The following is a 26,845-nucleotide window of genomic DNA, read 5'->3' as shown; positions in this document are numbered from 1 at the left end:
CTACCTTCGACAACGTTCACTAAGCATTGTGGAGGTTGTCGAACATAACAAATTTGATTCGACGTGATGTCACCCTGAGGCGTGTACCCGATGGTGCAAGATACGCTTTTTTAACTCCTTTATTTGTAGAATTAACGCTTTTCTGAAGGTATCGGTGTTAAAGAGAATGATTTAGGATCGCAGAATATTTTGAATCATTCTCTGTCCCTATCGATCTACTTTGACTAGCGTTTTCGAAACTTACGTTTCTCCAAACTCAGTCAAAGTGGGGGCTTCTATAGACACCTGATTGTGTCTCCCCAAAAACCAAACCCAGTGATGAGTACCTTTCACGTCTTTGATTATCGAGTTAGGTGATGATTTGAAAAGTCTCGTGAATTTCCCTTTAGCCTTAACCATTTATAAACTTTCCTTAAATGTTTTAAACCAAAATCATTCATTTCGTGTCCTTCAAATTATTCATTTCGTGTCCTCTTTATAAAAAAACGTCCAAACTTGTTTATTTTGGTCCATGATCTAGGTCTAATAATTTTTTAGTTGGATGGGGTTTGAAAAGAGTCTTCCAATGATATATTATAAGCCCAAATCCGACTTATAACGAATAAATTTTGCCAAAATACTAAGCCAAGCCCAAACCGGACCTAGGTCCACCTTACCTACAACCCAATGATCATGTGAGGGTCCCAATACCTTAATCTCTTTCCTAAACCAATTAGGATTCATTAGGAACCTCTATAAGTCTCTAGAAGGTTCTAATCTATTCTTTCCGAAATATAAAGATCAAAGAGTTTGAAATTGAATAAAACTCCACTTTTTGAAAATCCTTGTTCTATTCGAATTTAAAGATGTTCAGAAATGATTTTAATTCCCCATAATTTTTATCCAAAAATTATATGGTTGGATAGCCCTTGAAATTATCTTTCCAATGATATATCATAATCCCAATTCCGAGCTATAATGAAAAGGATATGAACAAAATACCAAATTCTATCCAAAACTGACACTGTCCCACAATTTCGATCATATCTTTTATTCTACAAAAGATTTTAATCTGATTCTAATGGGGTTGGAAATTATTCAGGATCTTTCCAATTATATATTATTTATCTTATTCCAACTTCTGAATCAAAATTTATGATAAAAACAATAACCGCAAAAATTGTTGTCTATCACGCCGCGATGGTCTTGTCGCGCCGTGATGAAGAGAGTTTTATTCCATTTCGAATTCTAACTCTTTTCTGATCTTTCAACCCTTTTTTATCCTTATAAATAGAGGTCATTTCACCCCGTTTTCAATCATCAACCAGCTTGATCATCAGCAATCATCCTAATCCCTTCTCTAAGCTAAAGCTTATTCTCTCTGTCTCTCTCTCTCTCTCTTGATTTCTACCCTAGCCTTAATCTAGCCTTAGCCTAAACATGTTCCTAAACACATCCTTTGATATTTTTCTTAAACATACACCATTCGCCCTTCACGAGCCTTGAATACTCCAAGCCCTTCTCAAAGTTGCCTTCAACCTCGACGTGAAAGGTTAATAGTTCTGATGGTTTGGTCCCAAAACCATATTTCAATTCATATTTGATTTATTCTTTCTTGAAGCTTACTAATGTGTGTATTGTTTTGATAGAAAGAGATACGAGGCATCAAAGTAAGTAATTCGATTACTTTATTATTCTTTTGATGTAGAAATCATGTTTAGAATGTTATTTTAATTCCGAGTATCATGTTAGGATGTTTTTATGATTTCCTAGTATATCATGTTTAGGGTGTTAACTAAAATTTCTAATATCATATTTCTAGTATCATATTTATGATAAAGCTTTGATTTTTATTATTAGTGACATGTTAGGATTTGTTATTAATCCGTTTAGTATCATGCCTAGAATCTTGCTAATCATATTTTGATGATGATATTTATTATGATGATGATTGTTGTCTCAACTATTATACGTTGCTTGATTATTCATATTTATTGTTATTGCTTGATCACGCCCTTTTCTTGCAGGATTAAAGGGAATTTGTACTTGAAATCATGCTTAATAAGATAATTAATAATTTGCTTTAGGCTAATATGATTTTAATTCAAGTGATCGCTAATAATAGATTTATTTGTGCATTAATAATCAACCAACATAGATTAAATATGCTTAGGATTAATTTATTGTATGTATGTTGATCAAAAAGCGCACATGAATATCATAAGAATTAAATAGAGGCCGATTTAGGGTGGCTTTAATCTCTTTTAGGTTGAATTCGTACCATCATCCCCAAATATCCAATCATGGGGTGTAACCTCCACACCCGTGAACGATTTACAAGTTCCTAAAACTTGTTAGCGACTCTTTTATCTCTAGCTTCCTTCCCTTTGTATGCCACTATGCTTAAATGCATGATCATAATGGGGTTCAAAGTTGAGTTTGAAAAATTCCCTACAAGGAGTTATATTAATCATGCTAGTATCATACCTAGGTTTGTATTAACAATTGCGTAGTGTCATATTTAAGGTGCTTTTTATGCTAATTTTATTTCCTTCCTATATTTATGCATGTTTATTCTATTTGTTGTTATCACCAATTGCACGTTTTAAATAAGAGCTAGTGCAGGTTATACTTTGAATAATTTCATTTTTATATTAGGCGTTTTAAAATACTTATTAATTTTTTAACGTGGGTAAATAAGAAAACAATGACAACAATAACTTATTTTGGAATTTTTCGGTTTTTATTCTACATTCTAATACATGTATCATGTATGTATTTATATATAAATTTGGATTATAAAACATGATTTAATTCTAGTTAAGATGGTAATACAAGTGGTTTTCAATCAATGAAATTTGGGGTTCAAATTTCTTTATATGCATTTTTAATTAAGATCATTGAATGAGGATGTGGCATGATGCTAAAGGTTATTAAATGATGATGTGGCGTCATACTGGTGTAAGGATACACGTGGCACAAACACAAATTTATAAACGTCTTTTAATATATAGTATAGATGTAATTGAACGTAACATACTTAACAAGATAATTTGGACAACCAGTATAGATTCTCAGTAATCTTGTTGCTTAATCAAAGCGATCACAATAACTAAGCTAGTTTACATGTGCATTAAATTCAATTAACTAACGAGGTTAATTATTTTGTACTAAATTACACCTTTGTTTGTACGCCTATTGGGTTGAAAATAATTCATGTCTCTATATAAGAATCAAGTAAAGGCCAATACAGGTGGAATTGACTTACCCATTCGATAAATTTTGTATTATCACCCCCAGATATCCAGTTGTGTTTTAGGACAATTATAGAGTAAGCAATCACATGGATTGTGAATGGGGCGTAACATTCATGGATTAATATTCGTAGTTGCATTTGTTCCATTTGTCAAATCCATGAATGATTTACAAGTTTCTTCAAAACTTTTTGGTGGCTTTCTTCTTTTTTGTCCTTAATCGTTATAATGTCTAACTTGTTTAGAGTAAAAATACCCTAGACATGGGACCAATCAGGTCGTGACATGTGTCACGCTAGGAGGTGCCCAAAATGGGCCAACCAGGATAAGACATGTGTCACGCACATCATTAGGGAAATGACGCCCTTCATGGGCTCAAATCCCGAGGCGTCGTAAAAACGGCACAGCCCAATTACCTAGGTTAAATGACCAAAGGTAAGGGCACTAACTCGCATGCCCCTTAGATAGGGATATTTATTACCTTGGGAGACATAATCAATTACATTACTTTCTTACAACTATTCACCTTTTCTAACAATAACGAAATCACTTAGATCTCGTCACCGCAGTAGAGTTTAACCACCAAGTGGGGATCTGAGAAGAACTACTTTACATTTCACACTTATTATTCTCCGTCCAGTACTAACTTGATCGTCGGAGGCGGAACTCCGAACAACCGGCGCTTCCGTTTATTACAGGCACCAGCAAATCCAGTCTTGGAGTTGTACCTCTCCCGTAGGACACATCAAGAAACACCCGAAACACAACTTACTATGATTGTCAAGCATATTCATACATGCTAAAATTGCACACTTTAATCGACGCTTACAAGTACCTAAAAAGTGAAAAACTTAGTACTCCTCTGTCCCGTTATTTTATCTTTTATTATTATTATTATTATTTATTTGGTGTTCCACCTGGTTCACCCTTTGGGCTAATCCGGATTCGAGGATTAGTTCTGGGTGGTTAGGTTCCAGTCCCCTCCCAATTGTTGTTGCTGTGGATCGAACACGCAGTCCTCCCTACCAAGTGTAGTCTCAATCACCACTACACCAACAACCAATTGGTCCCTCCGTCCCTTTATTAGATGCCTATTTCTAGCATTTATTACTCACATAATAAAGAGAAGTAGACATCTAATTAAGGGAGGGCGGGAGTACCTAAAATTATGTTTGAGTACATAATAATTTGATAAACTTTATAAAGGTAAATTAGTAATTTTAACTATCAAAAGCTTACCAAATATAGTGTGGGTCAAACAATATGACATTCCGATTTTAAAAATATTATTAGTCAAATAACAAAGTCATAGATTGTGTTAGTAGTGTCTATCTGTTACCGTCTTTGAGGATTAATATCCATTAAGGAAATCACCATAAAAATGCCTATTTAAAAATAAATAAATAAATAAAAATAAAATAAAATAAAATAAAAAGCAAAGTAGGCCCATGATGTACTTTATTAACAATTTCTACCAAATTCTCATCTTTATGCGTTTATGCAAAAAGGTCATTATAAGCACTGAGTGCTGAAATAAAATCAAATCAAGTAAATGAGAACAAGTAGTAGAGTATCCATTAGACTTCCCTAACAATTAATTGATTTTTCAAAGTAAACATTAAAAAGAGTATCAGACAAATTAAAGCTTATTTCTGCAACAAGAAAACTTATGATGCTTCAACTATCTTGCATTTATTACTTAGTTTCTCTCTTTAGCTTCTTCTGCATTATATTAAATTTACTCTTCATATACAAGCAAATAATCAGCCTATTCTATTTATTAGTTTTTCTCTTTAGCTTCCTTTGCATTAAATTTTTCTTTCAACACAATGAAGAAATAAGCCAAATTTACTCAATTAATATAATTTTTTACGTTCTTATATATACATAATAACTCTCTTCACAAAGTATTACGGTATTTGATTTTTAGTGATATATTTGGCTACCTCTTTAGAAGGTTACAAATAATTCAAGAGATTATATTTACAAATGAAAAGAAGAATTTGGTTTTGTCACATATTGCTCATGATACCTTGGTTTTTGGGTATGTTTCATAATTTTATTATTTAACTTACTTGTGTCTTATTTGATTTTTCTCAATCTTTTAAATGCTATGAGTAGTATTCTTTTTTAAACGAGTAGTATTCTTGTACAAATATATTCGGATGTTATTGTCACATTGTTAAAACTCCATATATTTTCGCAATATTGGTTGTATGTACTCAATATATATTAAAGTACATATCAATGTTTTCGGAAAAAATATAAAAAAAGTTGGTTTACATGAAAAATGAAGAGTTTCGTTTATTTTATTATTAATTTATTTTAAGTAACAGAATGTTAATTAAAATGTTGTGTTTGTTTTGTTGTTGAACAAATTATGTGAAGTGTACACAATGGGACATGTAACAGTAGAAGAAAAGGCAGAAGCAACAATACCAAACACAGCTTTATCTCCACCAGAAGGGAACACTACATTCCTTGATGCAACAACTTGGTGTGTAGCAATTCCTTGGGCACCTCAGATGGATCTACAGATAGCACTGGATTGGGCTTGTGGTGACGGAAAAGCCGATTGCAGTCCGATCAAAGCCGGTGGCCCGTGTTACGAGCCTAATACGGTGGTTTCACATGCTTCTTATGCCTTCAACGCCTATTATCAGCAGAATGGTAACAATGACATTGCTTGCAACTTTGGTGGAACATCTACATTAACAAAGAAAGACCCAAGTAATTAACTTCACTATACTTGTCCAATCACTCCAACTAGTTTTCTTTTTTATTTTTTTATACTGATAATGTACACAAATCTAAAGATCCCTTACTAACTAGGTAGTCGTGTTAATTATTCAGAAGTACCTCTTTATTATGGCCACAATTGGTCATTTTATTAGGATTTTTGGACCTCAATTTTAACCATTTGGCTTAGACCTTGATAATGATAGGTTTAAACTATGTACGGAGTATTAAATTTTGAAAATGATTTGCTACGTGATTACAAATGGCATGTTAATATCAACTAATTATGTAAATGCTAGGTGGTTAAGTGTAACTTTTGATGGGGTTTATCCCAGATATAGAATTAACGTTAGATTTGTAGTGTTGTAAAAGTTTGCATTAAAATTCTTTGGAAAAAAAATAAAAAATTAATTTCAAAAAATAAAAATAAAATAATTTTGTGTTAACATAATTCAATATTATAATAATGAGAAGTACTTCTAAAAAGAAAACATAGGAATAAACAATAGTAAGGAAGGATTACTTAGATTTAGTTGTTCATAATCTCCAACTCCAACTCTTTTAGTTATCTATTATTTAAAATCTAGTAGTTCTTTTACCTTTTCTTAATACCTTTCTATCCTAAACACTTGCTAATCGATCGTATGCAATTGAAACTATTGCAGGCTACGGTAAATGTTCCTATGCTGCTTCCAGGTATGCTGAAATTTTTTGAAACATAAAAGTTCATCGACCCTTTTATAAATACTCTGCATATTGATACGATTCCCATTTTATCAACATTTATCAGGCAAATATTACTTATATAACAGTAAAATTTCGAAGAAATACTGATACGAAGTCTGTTTTTTAACAGCCTCAGCCCCCTACGCTCGTCGACTACAAAGCAGGATGCACATAATAATGTACTAATCGGCATTTTGATATTATTATACATGACAATATGGTACAATTAGAAGTGATTATGTTATTGAAAAGGGTAGGAGGAGAATATTTAGCTCTAGGACAGTAGTTAAGAAACGCTTTGCACTACGTGCTTTTGTTTGGAAATTAAAATTGTTATTTTGTTAAAAGGATGCTTTTCTTTAGAAATATGTCAAGAATATTTGACTATGTAATTGCTTTTTGTCTCACATTTTATGGCTCAAAATAGTTGGTTGAGATGCCTAATGCCTGCTTTGTATATCTTGCAGTGGCAATACGAATAAAGTTTGCATTTCAAATTACAATTTCATAAAATTAAAAAATAAAAAATAAAAACACATTTCTTTCACTAACACATGTATAACTTGTTTTTTAAAGGTCAGACAAAAACCCTAACCGTACTTCAACTCTCACGGTTTTTTTGATTTGATATTTGCGGATCAGACACTTTGATAGTGAGAGGGGAAAGGGGAAAGGATCCCCACCCTCCAATGTCACTGGTGAGGATTGAACCCCTAACCTCAATGTTGGTAGGTACAAACCTTACCATTAGCTTGGTCTAACACGTTTAAAACTACTTATTAAACAAGTTTGCTATTTTAAGGCCATGTAAAAAATACATACAAGTAGTAATGATATAATTTCTAAAACACTTAAGAATTTAAGACGGTTTAAGATAATATTCAAACAAATTAAAAGCACATATTTTTTTTTATTTTTTTTTTTATCTTGATATTTGACACACCCTTTTACAACAAATATAATTTGCCAATGAAGAGTATCATTAAAAGAAAAAGGAGGCTATTTGGTTCATGAAGGGTAAAGGAAAAGATTTTAGGAAAAACGAGAATACGGAGTAGAAAGCTAATCGCTTAAATTTACTTAGTTTGTTATAGACAAAGAAAAAGAATTCCCCTTTAGCCTTAACCATCATTTCCCTTCCCTCTACAAACACCACCGCCATCACTTCAACCAAACCCTTCATCCTACCACCATTGATGTGCCTTCCTTGCGTTGTTGCTACCGCCCCTTCGTGCTCCCACTGACCCTCCTTTAAATCTTGTTGGGATGATTGGTATTGTATTAAGAGTTGTTCAAGTTGTTTACTGGGTGATTTGGGTAATTTTTGGGGTGAAGTGATGATTTACAGGATGCCTTTTTTTTTTTGTGGGTTGCAGGTTATTGTGGTCGATGTGGTGTTTCCTGCTGTTGGGTGGTGTTCATCGTGGGTTTTGTGGTGGGTTGATGGGGGTGGTGCTGGTGTTCGGGGAACAAGGGTTGAAGGGTGGTGATTATGGTTGTTAGGTTGAGCGGTGGTTTAAGTGGTCAATGTGGTAGTCAATAATGGATCAAGGTGGTCATGGAGCAGAAGGGAAAGGGTAAGTGAGCCTTACGGGGGTGGAGAATGGGGTTATAGGACTTTGGAGGTAAGGAGAGGGAAAAGGAAATGATAAACATGGCTTAACATTTATCATCTAAGGGAATTAGCCAAGTTGATTCTCTTACCTTTCTTGAAGACCTCTAAACAAACGAACCTGATTTGTTTTCAAGATCTTGAAAGCTTCCGCATGGCTAACATGTTAGCCGTTTAGAATAAACCGTAGAAGGATGTACTTCCAATTCTTCTTGAGCGTCACAGAAGAAGCATGCTGTCACTCCCTCTGTCCAAAAAAAGTTCCATTGTAGGCTTCACTCTCCAAATTTAATCCCAACAGATATTGCGACTGTGCGGACAAATTTCTATTTATCTGAATCTTGAGACAAATATCTATTGTACAATCTCCATAGTGATTAAACAGTTAAGGCATTTGCATAGAGGATGGTGAAGAACAACTCAACATCCTGTATATTTTTTATCGTTTGAACAAACTGGTTACTTGAAGGTTCATCAAGTAGTAGCTGACTCATTTGTGCAACTCGAGGCACTAGTTTCACCAATGCCATGCCTGATGAGTGTGATCCTGCTCCTGATTGATCGACAAAAATATCTCTCACTATTGCATTCACCAGCGTCTTGAGAGATACATCTACCACATTTGTGAACTCGTTACTGCAAAAAATAAACACTAACTTAATATTTGATACATCAATGATCAGAAAACTGAACTAGTGCTTTCTATTAATGCTGTTCCTTGAGTTTAACATTTCCTGATACATCAATGATCATACACAGCATATGACAGGCATTACACAAATCTGTTCACATCTTGCTAGAAAGTCCTGTCCAGTTTAGTATTATCCAGTATAATTCTCTCCCAAAATTCTTAGCCCTAAAAAAAAGTCTCATTTCTCACAAAACTCTTGTCCCTATATATAAGCCTCATTTCTCCATCATCCTCTAACTCACTTCTTTATATAACTTTTTATCTAACTCAACTAGATTTTCTCACTTTCCACAAATTAACCCCCACTACATTCTTTATTCCACTTAATCAACAATTTGTATTAATAATAGAGCTATCTTAAACAAACTGACAAATAATTTATAACAAACTGACAAATAATTGTGAAAAGATATTCTAGATGACATACAATATAGAATAGAAATAGTTAAGTACTTAAGTGATGAACATTATATGAAATGGAAGGATTAACTAGTAATCATTCTGAGCAATCACGATAAATAGTTCTGGACCTTTGAGTTGCTGGTGATGCATAATGGCATATATTTGAGTGAGCAAGATATTGGTCTAAGCCTTACGGCATACTTGGATTGAGGGAGATGTATTACTAGGGTAATAAAAGTCAAACTAAGCAAAATGAAAGTGAAAATAGGGAAGGAGGAGATAGTGATGGTGTGATTGTAAGGAAAACTATGTAGTGATGTGTGGTATGAGTTGAAGAAAGAGGAACTAATACCCTCATTTTGGGGGTAATAGTTACACTAGGGGGAGGGTGGGTAACTATTACCCTCATTATGAAGGTAATAATTCCTCCATCTCTCTCTTTTCCTCATGGCACAACTACTTTATTTCATTTGTAAACACCTTGGCTTCTACAAGAACACCTCTAATTACTTGTGTTTTTTCAAGTTTGACTTTTATTACCCCCTTAATATATTACCCTCAATCCAAGCATACCCTAAAGGCTAAATATTAGGCAATGGGAACAAGCCCATGCTACAGTAGTACTTGCAAGAGCTGAAGCAGAGGGTTATTGCATACCTCGATAAAACAGTATGTGTCTCCGTCATGAGTTGATCGAATTTGGGCACATCAGAAATAATTAAATTATCACCGCTCTGAGATGCAGTTAAGCTTGGCAATTTAGCATCTTCTGGCAGCAAGTATTCCATCCAATGATGAGGCCTTCCCATGCTCATGAATGTGTCAAGTACTTGAACAATAGTTTCATGAAGTATTAAGTGATCAAAGACATCTTTCAGCTGTTTGCTGCAATGACAGTCAATTCAGCAGTTGTAACAAATTCCACTGGAAGATAACACCTTTAATACCACATGTTTAATGAAATCTCTTTAAAACAATATATACCTCTCAAATAAATTAATTATTACAGCTTAAATCATCAACAAAAATTAAAGAATTAAATTTAAGAACTTGCTGATTGATACCTAAGACATATTCAAGTATAAGAATGCTCTTTAGTCTTCATTTAATTACTAGAAAAACCAATGGTAGCTGATGTGAATAATAAAATTTGGAACATGCGTGTCTTTAGGAACTCTAATATAGTAATGCACATGAATGAACTGAAGACAGTAATTCTTATATCTCAATTTTTAGAGTTTGTCCATGCTTGCTAGTAATTCAACCAGGGAAATCGTACATCTGTTACCTTAATTCCTAAGATCAATTGCTCATATTCAGTTACAGACTACAATACTCACTGATTGGGTACAGAAATTAGTTGGTGAAGTGGTGGATTATGGTCAGTGAGTACTCATCCCTATGAGACACACTGCTGATAAAAATCTATTAGCTACTGAGCTTGAATATGACAGAAAAAACTTGTCTCTTAGATTTATGCTTAAACATAACTTGAAATTTTCATATGATACATTAGGGTGGAAGTTTTTTGTTATGTACTCCGATACTCTGAGTTGCAATTATTAAAGTAATAAGAATTGAAGGCAAAGTTAAATGCTTGTATTGATTGTTAATGGTTTAAGGGATAACACAATAGCTTTAGGCTATCACTCTCTCTAGTGACTTGAGGTCACAAATCTCACAAGAGTTCACTCATTTTCTGGATGCCTTCTTGGTTGATTCTACTACATACTTATACTAAGGATTGCTAATGGTCAAAGATGACCTTAATGCTAACACATGTGATACTTCGCTAAAATAGAACGACATAAATAAACATATTAGAAGCTGATTGCTTTTCTTTCCCTCTCTTCTTCTTAATTTGCCTTGTCTTGTAGTATAGCAATGCTTCTTGGCTGCTGCTCTTGTTGGTTCCCCCTTTGCACCTCTTATACACCGCAAGGGGTAGTTGACTTGAGCTATTGATTCGATTCATAACATTTTTCAATATTTATCTTGATTGAAGCTAGGGTTTCCTCAGTTGTTTCTTTGCTGGGCAGTGGAATGTGTTTCTTCTGTGTCTTATTCAACATTGATTAATAGAAAAAAGCCCTACTCACCATTAGCTGCCATTCCTAATGACTGATGCCTAAAAAAGTATAATGAAAGTTAAGGGAAATGGGAAAGTAATTCATGGAGAGTAAGCTCTAATGCTTCAAGTAAGGCTTCAGTTTCCTGGGATTTAAGCAAGTGTAGTTGTTTTGGCAGGGCTAAAGAAGCAAGAAAAAATGTGGATCTATAAATACCATTTTGAAATAAGAACATAGACTCTTGTATGACGAAAAAAAGTTCTTGCAGCAGAGTTGAGGTTGGATCAAGGTGGTTTATAGCATTTAGCGTCAGACAGAAATTTACTATAAAGTTGTATCAAGGTACGAAAGGGCCTGTTTTCATGTTCCTTGGAAACAAATGATCAGCAACAACATGCAAACTCGAAGGGGCCGTTTGGTTGGGGGTATTCATCAAAGGTTAAGGGAATCAACTGCCCTTATTCCCTTTGATGGGTGTTGGTTAGGCTCTTTTTCCCATTCCCTGTACCTTCCCCATTTCCCTACAGTCTTCCAAGTTCAATCCCCACCCCCTCTAAGTATTTCCATCCCCTTTCCTTAGCCACCACCATACCCCCACTAGTCCACCACCCTCCTACCCTACCCCCACCACCGAAAAACCCACCTACCCCATCGCCTCCCTCTGCCGCCCCTCCCCCCACCCAAGCCTACCCTCCGCTTCCCCCCAAACCACCAGAAAACCCCTCCCCTTCCCCATAACCCCTCGCCCTCCCCTCCGAAAAAACCCTTAAAAATCCCTCACTGACCGCCCAAAGGGTTTTGGGCGGTCTTTGAGGGGTGTTTTGGGGGGAGGGGAGGGTTTTTTTTCTGGTGGTTTCGGGGGAAGGGAAGGGGCGGCTAGGGGAGGGGCGGTTAGGGTAGGTGGCCAAGGTAGGTGATGGGGGTCTTCATGGTGTCCGGAAAAAGAGGAAAAGAAAAGTGAAGAGGTGGTTGTATGGTGGCACTCATTCCCTTTGTTATTACAAAAAAAAAAAATTCAATTCTTCTCCTTTCCCAATGTTTAAGTCATTCTCTTTCCCTTAGATGAACCAAATGGCAAGAGTATCTTTAACCTGGTTAGTTATTTTACAAAGGTTGGCTACAAAGGACACAACGCTCAAATAAAATATATTTCCTCTTTTTTTTAGTTGTTCAACTATGACTTGCACGTTGTCCAACGCACAATTTTTTGCCCTTTTGATAAGGTCCAGCTAACTGTTAAGGCTTGCAGAGGGAAGCAGTTGACTAGCTAGCTAAATTGTATGCTCTATGTAAGAACAAGCACTTTGGCCATACAGAATTAACATGGCCTCAAAATGAGATGGACCATATCAGGAATAAAAAGTAAGCATTTCTGTTTTTTTCCCCCTTTCATTTGATTAGTGCACTCACGCCCATCGGAAAAGCTTAAAAATAGTCCAAAGATAGTAAATTTATTAAGACTCTTGATAGATAGTTATGTTATCATGATAACATGGAATGATCAATGGGATAATGCTAGTCTTGAAGAATGGAGACACTATTATGCAACTATCAAAAGTTCAATAAGATTAACAGTTCTTTGGTGAAAATTTTATACAGCATCTTCTATGTAGTAAAATGTAAATAAGGTTGCCTAAATGATTATGCAACATAATACTCACCTTTTTAGGACTTCTGATGCAGCAGCCTGCATATTGAAGACTAAAGCAGGCAACCCATGACTAGCCAGAAAATCAGCCCTAGCTAAAAAAATTTGTTCATCATCCTGATCAATGAGACTAGCTTCTTCCTGCAAAGTAGAAGTTACTGTTATTGGCTTTTTCATCCACTTTCCATAATAAATAGCTACTACCTTTACGTAATAAATAGCTACCTTTACTGTTATTTTCCTCATGTCCAAAGGCAACCACACAGAATAATATAAACAAAGAGTGAGTGAAACCATGAACCCATGAATAAAAATAACACCTTTGCCTGCTAATTGAATACCATGAATTTGCATGAAATAATTCCTAAGAAAATGCCTCTTATTAATTCAATCATCGTATATCTATCTTAAAACCAAACAGAAAAGGGTAAGTGTGTTTGATTGTGAGGATCTAATTTTAATGGCAAACTGATGAGTCAATCCGCCGATACATCCAAGTTTTACTACTATAATAAGAGTAACAATGCTTTTAATAGATAGTGGATTTGGTTCTACCTTCTGTTAATTTATGATTAATGCGCTAAAGAATTTGATAGGCCAATTACATTTGCATGTATAAAATACACCTAGCCAAAAAGTATATCAATCAATTACCATGATTTGGTGTTCAACTATCAGTTTTTGGCTAAAATAACCTACAAAACAGGAGATCACATGCCCCACACTAGACAAGGAATACTAATTTCAGATAGGTGCAGGCCGTGCAGCACCAATGTTTAGCCTAGGATGACACATAAAATTGCTGATCCACAACCCTGTTTCCACTGTTTAGGCAACTTCCATTTAACTTGTATCTTCTATAATTCTACAGTAATTGATTTGCTTTCTTTTTCTCCAGCTACTAGAATGATTCAGTTCCAAAAGCTGTCTCATGCCCACCGATCAATTCAGCAGCAGTTCACAATCTCTACACATAAACCTATAATCAACTAACATAAGCCCTTTGTCACATTATATAACCTTCTCCAGTTCCCCATGTCTATGTGCCTTGTATATGTGTTTCTAAAATTACTGAATTTTATTACAAAGCCATCCCGCTAAGTAAGGTATGGCTCCAACTATTCATAAAGCCCTCCGACCAGCACTAGACATGGCACATCGAGACATTTAGTGGTCCTTTGGATACAGTTATAAAGAAGGATAACAAGGATTCAAAGCTTTGACTTGAAAATATCATAGCTCATCCATTAAATATGCTTCATCCATTTCATAGTAAATAGGCAGCACAAGAGCAAATGAAATACTAAGATAAAATATAACTATCACTAGAATTGGCCTCAAATAATTACAGAGCAAAGGGTTCAGTGATATCTCATGCCAAAGTATTTAAGCCTAAGGTTTTACATAAAGTTTGATACAACACTACATTTAAGCATATTGTGGGTCCTATACCATCTCAAATTTCCCCTGTAAATTTGACATAATAGTTTTCCCTACTGTTTCATAGCTGACAAGCCAAATATACTTCTGGCCTTCTTGTTAGTATAGGAAATCATAATTCGCATTACACCTATCGAATATAAACGTACATTGAAAACACATGTAGATTAATCATGAGAAAATTTTATCCATGGCGCAAATAAAAGCATATGGTCATTCATTTTCTTGTAGGTAAAATTTACAACCTCCTTTAAGAACCCAATTCTTTATTTTTATTTTTCAACTAGGTTTATCCAGAGGCCCACTAGAGACCAAAGACACCTGAAGAAACAAAAAAAAATTCTGCCCCCAGAGAAAATAAGGAAATGGTTCATATGTTCAGCAGAAATATAAGTTATCCTACTTGATTGGATATTCTTTTAGATATCATTCAATAAATCACATTAAGCATATTTCTCGTCTATTATAAATAAACGAGTGGACTACAACTCTGCAAAGTGGCCCTATCTCATATTTCGCCCACCCAATCACTTTATTGTTGAGAAAGTATCCTTAGGAATCAGATTTTCAAAGCAGAAAATGATAAGACTTCAAATTAATTTGTAACAACCTATTCGAAGGAAATAAGAAGAATTCACAAAAGAACAGGAGTGTCCATAAATATATAGGTATATATAGAATATAAGATAAATCTCTTAGTTCCATAACCTAATCAGATTGATATTTGAAAACAACAAAAGAAATTGATACTTGTAAGTTTTAGCCCATCCAAAGTTTTCCAAATCAAAAGGCAAGTGAAAGAGACTTTAATTTATAAACCTCTTTATCTTCCACTTCCTTGCTATAGCCACTTATTGCTTTAAATCAAACAGATAGTAACAAAATTTAGAACAACACATGAACAAATTATGTTCACTAAACATCTATAATTTCAAATAAACTAGAAGTCAGGGCCCAAATTTGCACCCTTTCCTCTTGCCAACATAGAATGTTACAACAGTGAGCAACATCTATATAATCAGGAAGTTGAATAGAAAAAAGTACCTAAAAAACAGATAACATTTCCACCATACAAACTCGATAGAAATCACATGGTTCTGATTTTGCAAGAAAGAGGCCCAAAAAAGATAAGATGTATACTGCCTTCCCAAAAACACCTTAGCAGTAATATAGCAGGACTACTACAACACTAAAAAGAAGCTGTAGCAATCATTTGATTGTTCAACTTCGAGATCTAACATTCAAATATCGAATATTAATTAATAATTCCGTCCCCCTTACTCACTGTTTATGTGGTCAAAACAAGAGAAAGTTGACCGCATTTATCAACAAGGGATAGCATTAGCATGGGAGATCTTAATAGATTCATCTCAATGTGTATTTTCAATGAATCCACTAAACAAATTTTTGCCAATGCATAATTAAGGATACTAATAGTCAAAGAAGCGCACTAAAGACCATGAAAAGGCAAGTGAGTATAAAATAAAGGAACAAAGGGAGTATTAAACCATGAAGACCAACAACTGAAAGTTATATCAATTTCTCAACCAACAAATGAAAGGAAAAAAGAATAAATGGTGAAAACAAAGTAGGTAATTACAGAAATTCTTGTTTCCATATCTACACCTTCATTAAACCAAACAGCCCCACAATTAAAGATGACAAAACTAGAATAGGAAATCAAGATACATGATATTGAAGAGGACAAAGACATCCTATTAGCATAAGAGAAAGCTTGCATATCTTAACAATGTAATCCTAATAATCTTACTTCAAGTTTGTAAAGAGTATCCATATAATAATAACCTAAATCTTCATTAGATCATTTAATTCCCGTTCTTTTCATTGGATCCTTAGATTTCTATTATCTTTGCAATATTAGATCCAACAACAAAGAGTTTTAGGGCATAGTTTAATAAGTTCAATAAAATGTTTTATGCAAGTTACGTTATTTCATCTCCCAATCCAAAGATGCTTTCCTTTTGTCGACAATCTCCTATTTAGATTAATTTTGTTTGAAGATCAAATTGGAAGTGAAACAAACATGGCTTATAGATTTGCTAAATATAAAATTACAGATGTATGCAAAAGACAAATTCCTTCAACAAGAAAGTTTTACAAAATCAATGGATAACCTTCACATAATTCATACAAGAAGCGTCTATCTCCTTAGAAAAAGGTGTGTCATGAGGGTTGAGGAGAAACATCTTACAATCATACAAAATAGCATGAAGCAAATGGAATTGTTAAAATTGTAATTCGGATCTGCTATTCACATAGAGAGCTAATTTATACAGTTAAAAATAAAGGGAAAGATGATACAGCTATGGATATATTTGTCAAATCATATATTTGGTAGACAGCACTCTACTTCAATTTCTAAAGTAGCACTTGTTGATTTCCAATCAAGGGTCTAACGAGAGAGAATCTACAAAAATATAATGTTAACGCTAAATTAAAAAACCCTATACCACTACATGTGATATCACAATTCATTAGATCTATTGTTTGATTATCTATACAATGCTGACATATACAACTAGGGAATTGTTAAATAACAAGTATTAACTACCATCCAGCATAATACATACCAAAAAAAAAGAAAAACAGAAGGAACCAATACTTACGAGCAATGGGGAGCTTTCCTGACATCTTGCAATATCAATGTAAAGATGTCTTCCAAGTATGTTCACTTGTACTCTAACAAATAAGCTAAGCATAGTAACTGACCAAATTGATGTAACCAGTTTAGTGAAGCCTGGCAAACAAAGACCTCCGTTCAGAACTAAGAACAAAGCGTCCACAAATCACAATCAACAATTAAAATCAGTAATCCAAAGACAACATACTCAGTACTTTGAGTTTATCCCATAGTTCAAGTTTCTCTGGAAGGGTCAAAACATCCTTTCCTTGTTTCAGCCTCTCTGTCAACACCGAAAGGTTTAACTCCTCATTTATCCTAGTGCTTAAGAAGTTCATGGCTCGAGGCAACGTCGTTGTGCTAGCTATTCTCTGAATGGTCTCGAAATGTTCTTGCATTCTACATGGTGGAATGAAAGATAAATGAATTTATTAGAAACCCAAAGACAATTTTTCACCAAGATTCATACAAACACAGAAAGAAATTCATATTAACTGGGCCTTAATGCTTTCATCATTCTCCCGACGGACAGCAAGTTCGGATTCCAGTTCAGCAAGCCGGTGTTTGTGAGCATCATACAGCTTGTACAAAAAATACCCAGTTCCAGCAACTCCCAATGAAACCAAAATTTTCTTCTTGTGCCTTCTCCAAAAGCTCTTATTGAACAAAAAAAACTCCATTTTCACAATTTCAACCTCACATTAAAGGGTTATTTTAACCGAATTCTGCAATACATCAGCAACCAAATTTGAATCAATTATCAAATTAGGCTCAAATATAACGCCAAATTCTTCTCGTTTGAGAATATGAATAGCAAATTTCTAAAAAACTTCAGTATTCTAGTTCAATAATCCACCTTAGAAGAACCCTAAATTGAATATAGTGACAATTAAATTAATGATTAACACTAGATTGCGAAATCAATAATCGATATTTTTGAAAAAAAAAAAAAAATATATATATATATATATATATATATAATATACCTCGGCAGCTGCTTCAAATCTTCAATGGAAGAGAGAAAGCTCACAAGCCACTTCAATGGAGAATAGAGTAAGTACGCTTTGACGGAGGAGAGAGAGGAGAGGGTTCAGTATAATGTGAAAAACTCTCAAGGGTGAAAATTTAACCTTAAATTACTTCGTATCATGGATCTGAAGTTCTGAAGACATTTGTTATCTATTTATACTGATATATTAAAAGGTCAATGCCTTTATAAAAAAGTCAATGCGCCACTTCACAAAATTTGAAGATAAAAAAATTTGAACTCCGAATCACTTATAACAAAATTGACTACTCAACCATCTAAGCCAATTATCAAGCATATATTTCATATATTACATTTATGAAAAAGAAATATACATAGCTATAAATTACATAATTTAATTATTAAAAAAAGGGTAAATTCAAGTTAATCTCTGAGATAAATGATGTGAATAAATCTCCTCTCACAATTTATTCATTTTCTTTTATATTTTAAATGATAAAAGTAAAATAATAAAGTGGCACAAATTTTAACACATAATGTTGTGAGAGGAGATAAATTAGATTGTTAATCTCTGAGATCAACTGGGGCTCCCTCTTAAAAAAAAAACACACACATTCATTCAAAGAAAAAAATAAAAAGTTAGGTAGGCGTTCTCCGTATTAATGATTTAAGGCGGGTATTGAATTACCTTGACAGCTTGACTCTTTATTCCCTATTATTTATTTAATTTAAGGAAGAAAAAAAACCTAGTCTTTGTTATCATTATTGTAAAATTGAAGTGCTAGAGCTATCTTATATTTTATAAAATTGATTCAACCACGGCGAAACCAATTAATTACATGGGTGGAGTAACCATGATCTAGAAGATTGGTGTTTTGTTGATGGCTCTGGATTTCGGATATAAGTTGATCGGACTTCACTTTTGCCGCCGACGTCCGCTATACCGATATTAATGTAATGTCGAAAATTGTTGGAATGTTTGTTGCTTAATATTTAATAATTATTTAATAATTACCAATGAAAAATCTATTGATATTCCATTCGTACACTTTAAATCATCATCATTAAGTTGGCTTAATTTTTCATCCAACAAAATTAGTTTAATATGGAGTATAACAGAAATTGCATGTAATTGGATATTCAAAGGTTTAGCATTTAAATTCTGAATTATCATTATAGAGTTAGTATTGGTAATTAACTCTATAGTGAATTTGAGAAGTTGTATGTTTAGTTAAATTGGCATTTTGGATCTAAGCTCCAATATGTGGCATTTATGTGTTTTATTTATCTATATATATGTAGTCAAACAACTAGGTAACTCATTAACCCTTTAGTTTTGTTATTTTTCCTTAAGAAGGTTAATTATTATTTACATATATTTTTCCTTAAATTACAATGCAATTGGTATTGAGATCTTTCATTGATACAATTTTTAAAAGAAAATTGTGTTTTGTGATGCAGGTTTGAACGAATTGGAAGACAGATTTGAGCAAATAGCCAAATACCAACTATTCAGAGTAACAATGATATATATATATATATATATATATATATATATATATATATATATATATATATATATATATATATATATATATATATATATATATATATATATATACCATTTTTTACTTTTTGTGTGTGTGTGGGGGGGGGGGGGAGCAGAAATTAAGGTTTGCTTGGACAACTTATCTGAAACAGAACAACAATTACAGTTTTCAGAGGTAATTTGGCAAGCAATTACAGTTTGCTTGGACGACGAAAGCTTGGAAAAAGGCAGCAAAGATAGGGAACACGGAGGAAAGGTAACAAACCTAAACAAAATAAATAATCTCCATACACCAGGTTAAAATGGAAACAAATTATGACATTAACAACATTTGAAATACAGGGACAAAGACAACGATCAACTCAACAACACAACAACAACTGATGAACAATGATGGCAACGGCATGACTTAAAAACATGCACAAGGGACAAAATAAAGGACTTGTGTTTTACTAATTTACATTGCTATTTCATTTTGTGTACAATGCCTTAATAATTAAAGCCTCTTTGTTACACAACAATGGATTTTTTTCCAAAGTAAGCTTTATTACAAAACTATTTTGTAAAGTAGACTCGTGGCCAAACTATTTACCAAACTAAGCTTCTAGGGTAAAACGTTGTTCGAGATAGCATTTTATACGCTGGTTTTTTTTTAAAAAAAAAAAATCAATGTTAAAACACTGTCTAGGACAGGGTTTTACATGTTGACTTTTTTTTTTTTTTAATTTTCGTAATTTCTGATTTTTAAAATTTAAAAAAAAAAAAATTCAAATACACTAAAAACGCTATCCCAGGCAGCGGTTTAAGTACTGAATGTTGGGAAAAAATTAAGTACATAAAACGCTACCTGGGACAGCGTTTTATGTACAATTTTTTTTTTACATAAAACGCTTTCCCAAACAACGTTTTTTCTGCTAGACTGCAGCAGCCAGGAGCCTCCTCACTCCAAATCCAACCCCCAACCCACCACCCCCAGCCTTCATTCAGCCACCACCCTCACCACCAACCCAAACCTTCCCACCACCAACCACCACCTCCCGCCACTTTCGCCCACCCTTAGGCACTTCAAAACACTCCAACCACCCCCAACAGCACTACAACCACCCCCACCACCAACCCAAACCTTCCCACCACCATCGACCACCACCAACCACCACCTCCCGCCACTTTCGCCCACCCTTAGGCACTTCATAACACTCCAACCACCCCCAACAACACTACAACCACGCCCACCACCAACCCTAACCTTCCCACCACCATCGACCACCACCTCTGGCGCCTTTCGCCCACCCTAAGGCACTTCAGAACACTCCAACCACCCCCAACAGCACTATAACCACCATGAACCACCACATTAACCACAACCGGCCATCGGTTCTACCCCATTTCTCATTATGGAGGCCAAATGTTTTGTGTTTGATATATATCGGCCTAGAATGACCTATTTTGTCTGACATAAGTCCGATTTGGACAAATAAGGAAATTAAACTTCAAACCACACACAGATTCATTCAAAAAACATTTATTATATTAATAATATAAGTGTTATATACATCAGACTAGAAAATCCGACTACGACAAATAAATCAGATAATATTATCCTGACTCATTTATTCGGGGTAACGGTTCTCTATCTTGTCTGTTGTCCTTCCGTCTAACACGTCGCCGCCTGTAATGATTAATGGTGGTAAATGGGTCTCGGGGCGGTGGCGGAGTCTACTGGCTGGACGATGGGTCTTTCGTGGTAGGGTTGGGTGCAGAATTGTGGATGATGTAATCCTCTGCGACTCTGGGTGACGTAGGATCACCTCCACCGCTACTCTGGCCGAACTCGAACTATGAATGCATAGAGTGGCCTCCATGACCATCTCGCGGTTGGAAGAGATAGCCGTGACCATATCTCTACAAGGTAGCCACGCCCATATCTCGCACCCGCTCGACCTGGGCTCTGGTGGGTCCGTATGCTAGGGCGTTTGATAGTGCATCAACCATCGCCACCATATCCACCACTTGCAATAATCATCGATCAATCAGTTGTATGATATAGAAATTTAAAAATTGATGAAAATAAGTAAATTAAATAAACTCACATATCCGCTAATGACGTCAAAGGTTGGATGGTAATGTGTGGATGGTGGCGTGAAGCTGGGGTAGATGAAACGCCGTGTAATCCGCCTGTACCAGACCATGTATGGATCGTGAGGATCCATAACGCCCTAGAACGGATCACAATGTAACGCACATGCTCCAGTGACCAGTTTGTCTCCCCCTTTCCCCGACGGTCAATGTCGTGAAGGCGGATACTAACTTCACACTGCTGGGGGACAAGCTAGCGTAGTCCAAACTTTCGCATGACTCGGTTGGGTAGGTGACTCTCCACAACCTTAAAACTAATAGGGGGGTCTTGGCACGCCACTTTGCCTAATGATCCAGCAGATGTGCAGGCATGGCATCTACTAAGTCAGCTACAGACGGATCCCATGTCATAAGCAATAACACATCAAAAGTAATATTGTAAATAGGTTAGTGCATAGACAATATACATATTAAATAAATGTTTACAAATAAATGTAAATAGGTTACCACCTGATCCTCGGTGAGTCGGTCAAGGGCGTCTCGGTAATACGGAAGACCCTTCGCCGTATGCGCATGTGTTAGTCTGGGGACCACCCACCTAATACCAAAAATTGTTTTAGTTTGTCAACCAGCAAAATAAAACCGTATGAGGTAAAAAATAAAACTGTAAGCCTCGTTAGGTGTAGGGAGTGGTGGAGCAACGTACGCCTGGTACTGCTGGTCCCGGTCCTGCTTCCCCTGGGATATAGCAGGCCTACCTGGTCTGCCTACATGGATGTGCTCCCAAGCCCATAAATGTAATACAAAAATACAAAACTATGTTAAGTATAAACTACGTAAGTCATTGCCAAACTAGATTGTCGATAATTAGGTGGGTTACCTAAAGCACAATCAAAGGACCTTCGATCTCGCCAGAACCACGGTGGGATGCTCTACACAACTGGCGATACAACGTCGCCAAACAGGCACTACCCCATCTGTAGCCACGAATATGATCCTAGTCGTGGTCTAACAGCTGTAGGTAAATAAGTTGTAGATGGCTCCCGCTCTTGTTGCCGAACAACATGCCCGAGATGAGCAAGAACAAGTATGCTCTAGCGTGTCTCTGAACCGTGGCGTCAGCATCCGCAGGAAGCACACGAAATGTCTCGCGTATCTAGCCGGTCCTCAACTCGGAGCCCCTGATATCGTCGGGACCTGGCTGAACCCCAAAAACCCGAGCTACCAAACCAACGGGCCGGGATCGACTAACGCGACCGCCTGAGTATCGCCACATCCCACAACGTGACGGTCGCCTCCCCAACAGGTAGATGGAAGGAGTGCGTCTCTTGTCTCCATCTCTCCGCGAGCGTAGTGACAAGCGCTCGATCGATCTCTTTGAACGCCATCCGATGAATACCACCCAAGCCAGCCAACTCGATGTACGGAATAACGCGTGGATCGACATCCCAGTCACCCATAACCCTGGTAGTGTAGTGCTTGCAAACCAACATCCTCGCTGTATCAACCTGATAAATAACCGTACGATCATAAATAATATTAGATACTATATCAAGTTAACATGCATGCAAGTACATGAACTGACGGATGAAATATTACCAACTGATCCCATATGTCAATGCTCAGATGTTTGTCCTGTAGTGTCAGGTTAGAAGGGTCAATAGGTCCAAGTGTCCTATCTTGTCCGTCCATGATATCTGTACACTAACAATTTTATATACCAATTATCAACACAATTATTGGATTAGCAATTAAACATGAGCAACAATTAGGGATTAGCAATTAGGGATTGACGAATTAAAGGCAACGACAAGCGAAAAATTTCAATTGTAAAACACTCGTTCAAACACTTCCATGTTGTTGTAGTAAATACCATCCACCAGAGCTTTGTGTTTCCATACAACAACGGTTCCCGGGTTCGACTATTGGAGTGCTTGCATGAAGTGCGGAAGTCTACCGTAAGAACTCTCCCAATCCCCAATATTTCAGCTATAGCTTTCTCCTTAGCATACCATGCTCTTCAATACGGAACTTTGAAATGAAATTGCTTGGAGATGAGTTCCTGTATGAATTCAACTTTCAAGGACAGATCGTTCTGCACAAAGGACTTCACATACTCAGATATTATGGATGAATCTAAGTGTGGGTGATCAGTAGATAGTACTTCAGTGACACAGTTCTCCCGGTGTGGGCCTTTGTATGTGACTAGGGTAAAGCTGTTTTGGGGTTTTTTGATGTCCTGCGGGAGAGTTACAACTCCAAGACTGGAACTGGACGCCTGTACCTGCAAAACAACGGAGACTCCGGGTGGTAGGAGCTCCGCCTCCGACGGTCAAGTTAGTACTTGTTAAAGGAGTAATTAATTCGGAAAAGAGGTGCAGTGTTTTCTCTAGGTGAGAGTAATTAATGAACGTAATCCCCTTTAATGAGGATTAATGATCATATTTATATGCCTTGGGATGCGTGCCAAATGCTAGGTTTAGGTTAACCTAGGGCTGACTGGGCTTCTTCCAAGGATTGGGCCTAGGTGGCCGTTTTTCCTGGTTGGCATAGGGGAGGCCACGTGGCGTGACGCAAGTGGTCCATAGTGGACCGATCATAGCCTAACACGTGGCAGACTCCTAATGGCCCATGTGGCGGACACATGGCAAGGCCTGATTGGTCCATTTGTCAGACGATGATTGGTTTAGGGAAAAATCCCCTGATCATTTTCCCCTCACAGGTGGCATATGATTGTTCATATGTCACCTGTGACAGGTGTCGGCCTATAACAGGCGACGGCTTGCTACAGGTGTCGCCCTATGACGGGCCGAGCATTTTTCCCGCTCATTTTTTGAATTTGAAGGCGACTCTTTGCATTCTCTTTTGCCCTATATAAGGAGATGTTGACCAAGTCTTTTGTTCACATTTGCGAACTTTTTAAGAGAACCCTCGGACCCCTGAACTTGAGCTCTGACACTTTGCAACTTCTGACTTGCCAGGACGACTGTTTTACTAGGCGCCTACTTCGATCAAGCTTTTTCAGAACTTAAGTTTCAGGTAACCGTCTGTTCTTTTATTCTTTTTGCTTTTGTACCTTTTCTTTCTTTTTTGAAAATGAGACCTCAAAAGCATCCGGCACGACCTAGGTTAGCAATCAGCCGGTCACCGGGTACGGCTGAGTCTAGGACTAGGGGTGCCGACTGCCCTGCGGTACTTCAAACTTTGCGCAAGTCCCGGAATCCAATTGTCTTTGTATCTATGCAGGACAATATGGCAAGAACAAAAAAGACCAAGAGAATAGAAAACTCTGATGGCTCATCTTTTCGGGTTTCGATTAGTGAAACATCGGACCGGCCGCCTGATACCGCAGGGACCCAAGGCGGCCCTTTAGCCGAGAGTTCTGAGGAGAGACCTAAGGTAGTTCCTTCTCATTTTACTGTTGACTTGGCTAGTCAACAGACGACCCTCGAAGAAGAAGAGGGGTCGGCCCCTTCTAGAAATGGGGAGGAGTCGGACTCTTATGATAGCGAGTCTGGCTCTAGCTCGTCGAGCCGCCTCTCTATAAGCTCGGAAGAGAGACACAATCGCTTGCATGAGGCGAGAGATTCTCATGCGGCTGAAAAGGGGGAAGGTTGGTCGGAACCATCCGCTTCTCATAGGGAGTTGAACACTCCTTATTACTGCCATGTACCCAAGGGTCGAATCAAGGCCATGAAAGAGCGCATAGAAACCTTTCTTTCGGGCCATACGATGGGTCCGAATTATCGAGTATTCGTGCCGGATGGCGAGGATACAGTCATCTGGCCAGAGGGCACCAGCTATGGGGACGCCTGTTTTGGTTGTTACGAGGCGGCCATCAAGGCTGGATTGCAGTTCCTCGATGGGTACGAGGTGGGGCTTTGCCAGTTAGCCCCCAACTCTTGGTTCAACATTCTTGGCTATGTAGCCGGATGTGAGATGCATGGGGTGGAGCCGAATTTCGAGGCGTTCACCCATATGAACTACCTCAGCCGAACCTTCAAAGCAAGCGGTACCGGCTGGTACCAAATAACAAGTCATAAGGGCTATCTTATGACCAAGGGCAAAGAGAATAAATGGAAGGATTGGAGAAACACCTTCCTCATCATTTCTAGCCCCGAGCGCCTACTGAACAAACGCTACAATAGGTGGAACAAGGATCCGCCTCTTCTAGTAGGCGGTCGCAGCATGCCGCTTGTTCAACTCAAGGCCAGGGAAGAGATCCTGGACCGAGGGCTTTTTAAAGTAGAGATTAGGGCAAACTCTACTACTGGGGTACGAGAACAGGTGCCCCTAAAATGGGTGTCCCAGAGTTTCAATGGCTCTATGACGAGTTTTTCCTGGCCGCCTGTGGCCCTAGCAGTCGGTCCTCCAGAGGTAGCCGACCACTTGAAAGTATGTACCCTTCACTTTGATTTGTTTGAAAACTTTTCTAACTTTTGTGGTTCTCATTTGTAGTTGAAGCTATGGACCAAATTACTGCTTCCAAGAAGGCGGCTGCCATGTTGTGAGCCTCCATAATGCAACAGCAGTGAACCACTTCTGGTTCTCCTGCCAAGGGGACGCCCACTGTGAGTGTCGATCCTTAAAACTCGTTTTTGAAAGACTGCTTGATGAATATTGACCACTCGTCTATTTTGCAGACGGGCACTTCCAAACCCTCAACCTCCCACCAACCGGACTCGAAGGTTCGGAAGCTAACTGGTGGGAGTACGCCTGGATCTACTAGGAAACAATCGGCTGACAAGCAGCCGGCCACCCCACAAAGTGTGGGGAACCCACCACCTGTTCTGACACGGCCGCCGAGAAGTACAACCTTCTCTGCTAGACTTGCTTATTTCTTTATCACTCTCTTCATGTTTCTGATGTTTCTCTTTTTTGATGCAGGCGGCCCTTCAGAGCCAGACTTGGTCCAAATGGCCAAGTCTATGATTAAGGCTGTCCCTCAAGAGGAAAGGGACGCGGTCAAGGGAGTCGGCACCCTTGACCTGGATGGCATCATGGCTCTCCTTTCTGAGGTAGACTTAGAAT

At 37.0% G+C, this 26,845-nt stretch overlaps 2 protein-coding genes across 3 annotated transcripts; one reads left to right on the top strand and one right to left on the bottom strand.

Moving 5' to 3' along the window:
* Positions 1-4,444: 4,444 nt before the first annotated feature.
* LOC110696863 (glucan endo-1,3-beta-glucosidase 2-like) lies at positions 4,445-7,455 on the top strand. 2 transcript variants are annotated; one of them, XM_021874200.1, is made up of 4 exons: positions 4,445-5,277; positions 5,622-5,963; positions 6,638-6,668; positions 6,829-7,455. In XM_021874200.1, exons 1-4 carry the CDS (start codon positions 5,223-5,225, stop codon positions 6,926-6,928), a joined length of 528 nt encoding a protein of 175 aa, XP_021729892.1. In that variant the 5' UTR covers positions 4,445-5,222; the 3' UTR covers positions 6,929-7,455. The 2 variants fall into 2 exon arrangements, with proteins under 2 accessions (XP_021729892.1, XP_021729900.1); XM_021874208.1 differs by having other exon boundaries at positions 6,763-6,933.
* A 291-nt stretch (positions 7,456-7,746) lies between these two features.
* On the bottom strand, positions 7,747-18,366 carry LOC110696858 (peroxisome biogenesis protein 3-2-like). The gene is made up of 7 exons (XM_021874194.1): positions 18,188-18,366; positions 17,697-17,926; positions 17,410-17,600; positions 17,188-17,318; positions 13,134-13,261; positions 10,061-10,288; positions 7,747-8,946 (listed from the first exon to the last, which is right to left on the bottom strand). Exons 2-7 carry the CDS (start codon positions 17,879-17,881, stop codon positions 8,688-8,690), a joined length of 1,122 nt encoding a protein of 373 aa, XP_021729886.1. The 5' UTR covers positions 17,882-17,926; positions 18,188-18,366; the 3' UTR covers positions 7,747-8,687.
* Positions 18,367-26,845: the final 8,479 nt, after the last annotated feature.

The sequence above is a fragment of the Chenopodium quinoa genome, unplaced genomic scaffold (genome assembly GCF_001683475.1).
Source record: "Chenopodium quinoa cultivar QQ74 unplaced genomic scaffold, ASM168347v1, whole genome shotgun sequence".
Taxonomy (NCBI): Eukaryota; Viridiplantae; Streptophyta; class Magnoliopsida; order Caryophyllales; family Amaranthaceae; genus Chenopodium; species Chenopodium quinoa.
Note: the sequence above shows the minus strand (reverse complement) of the source record. Positions and strands in the feature narration are given on the sequence as shown.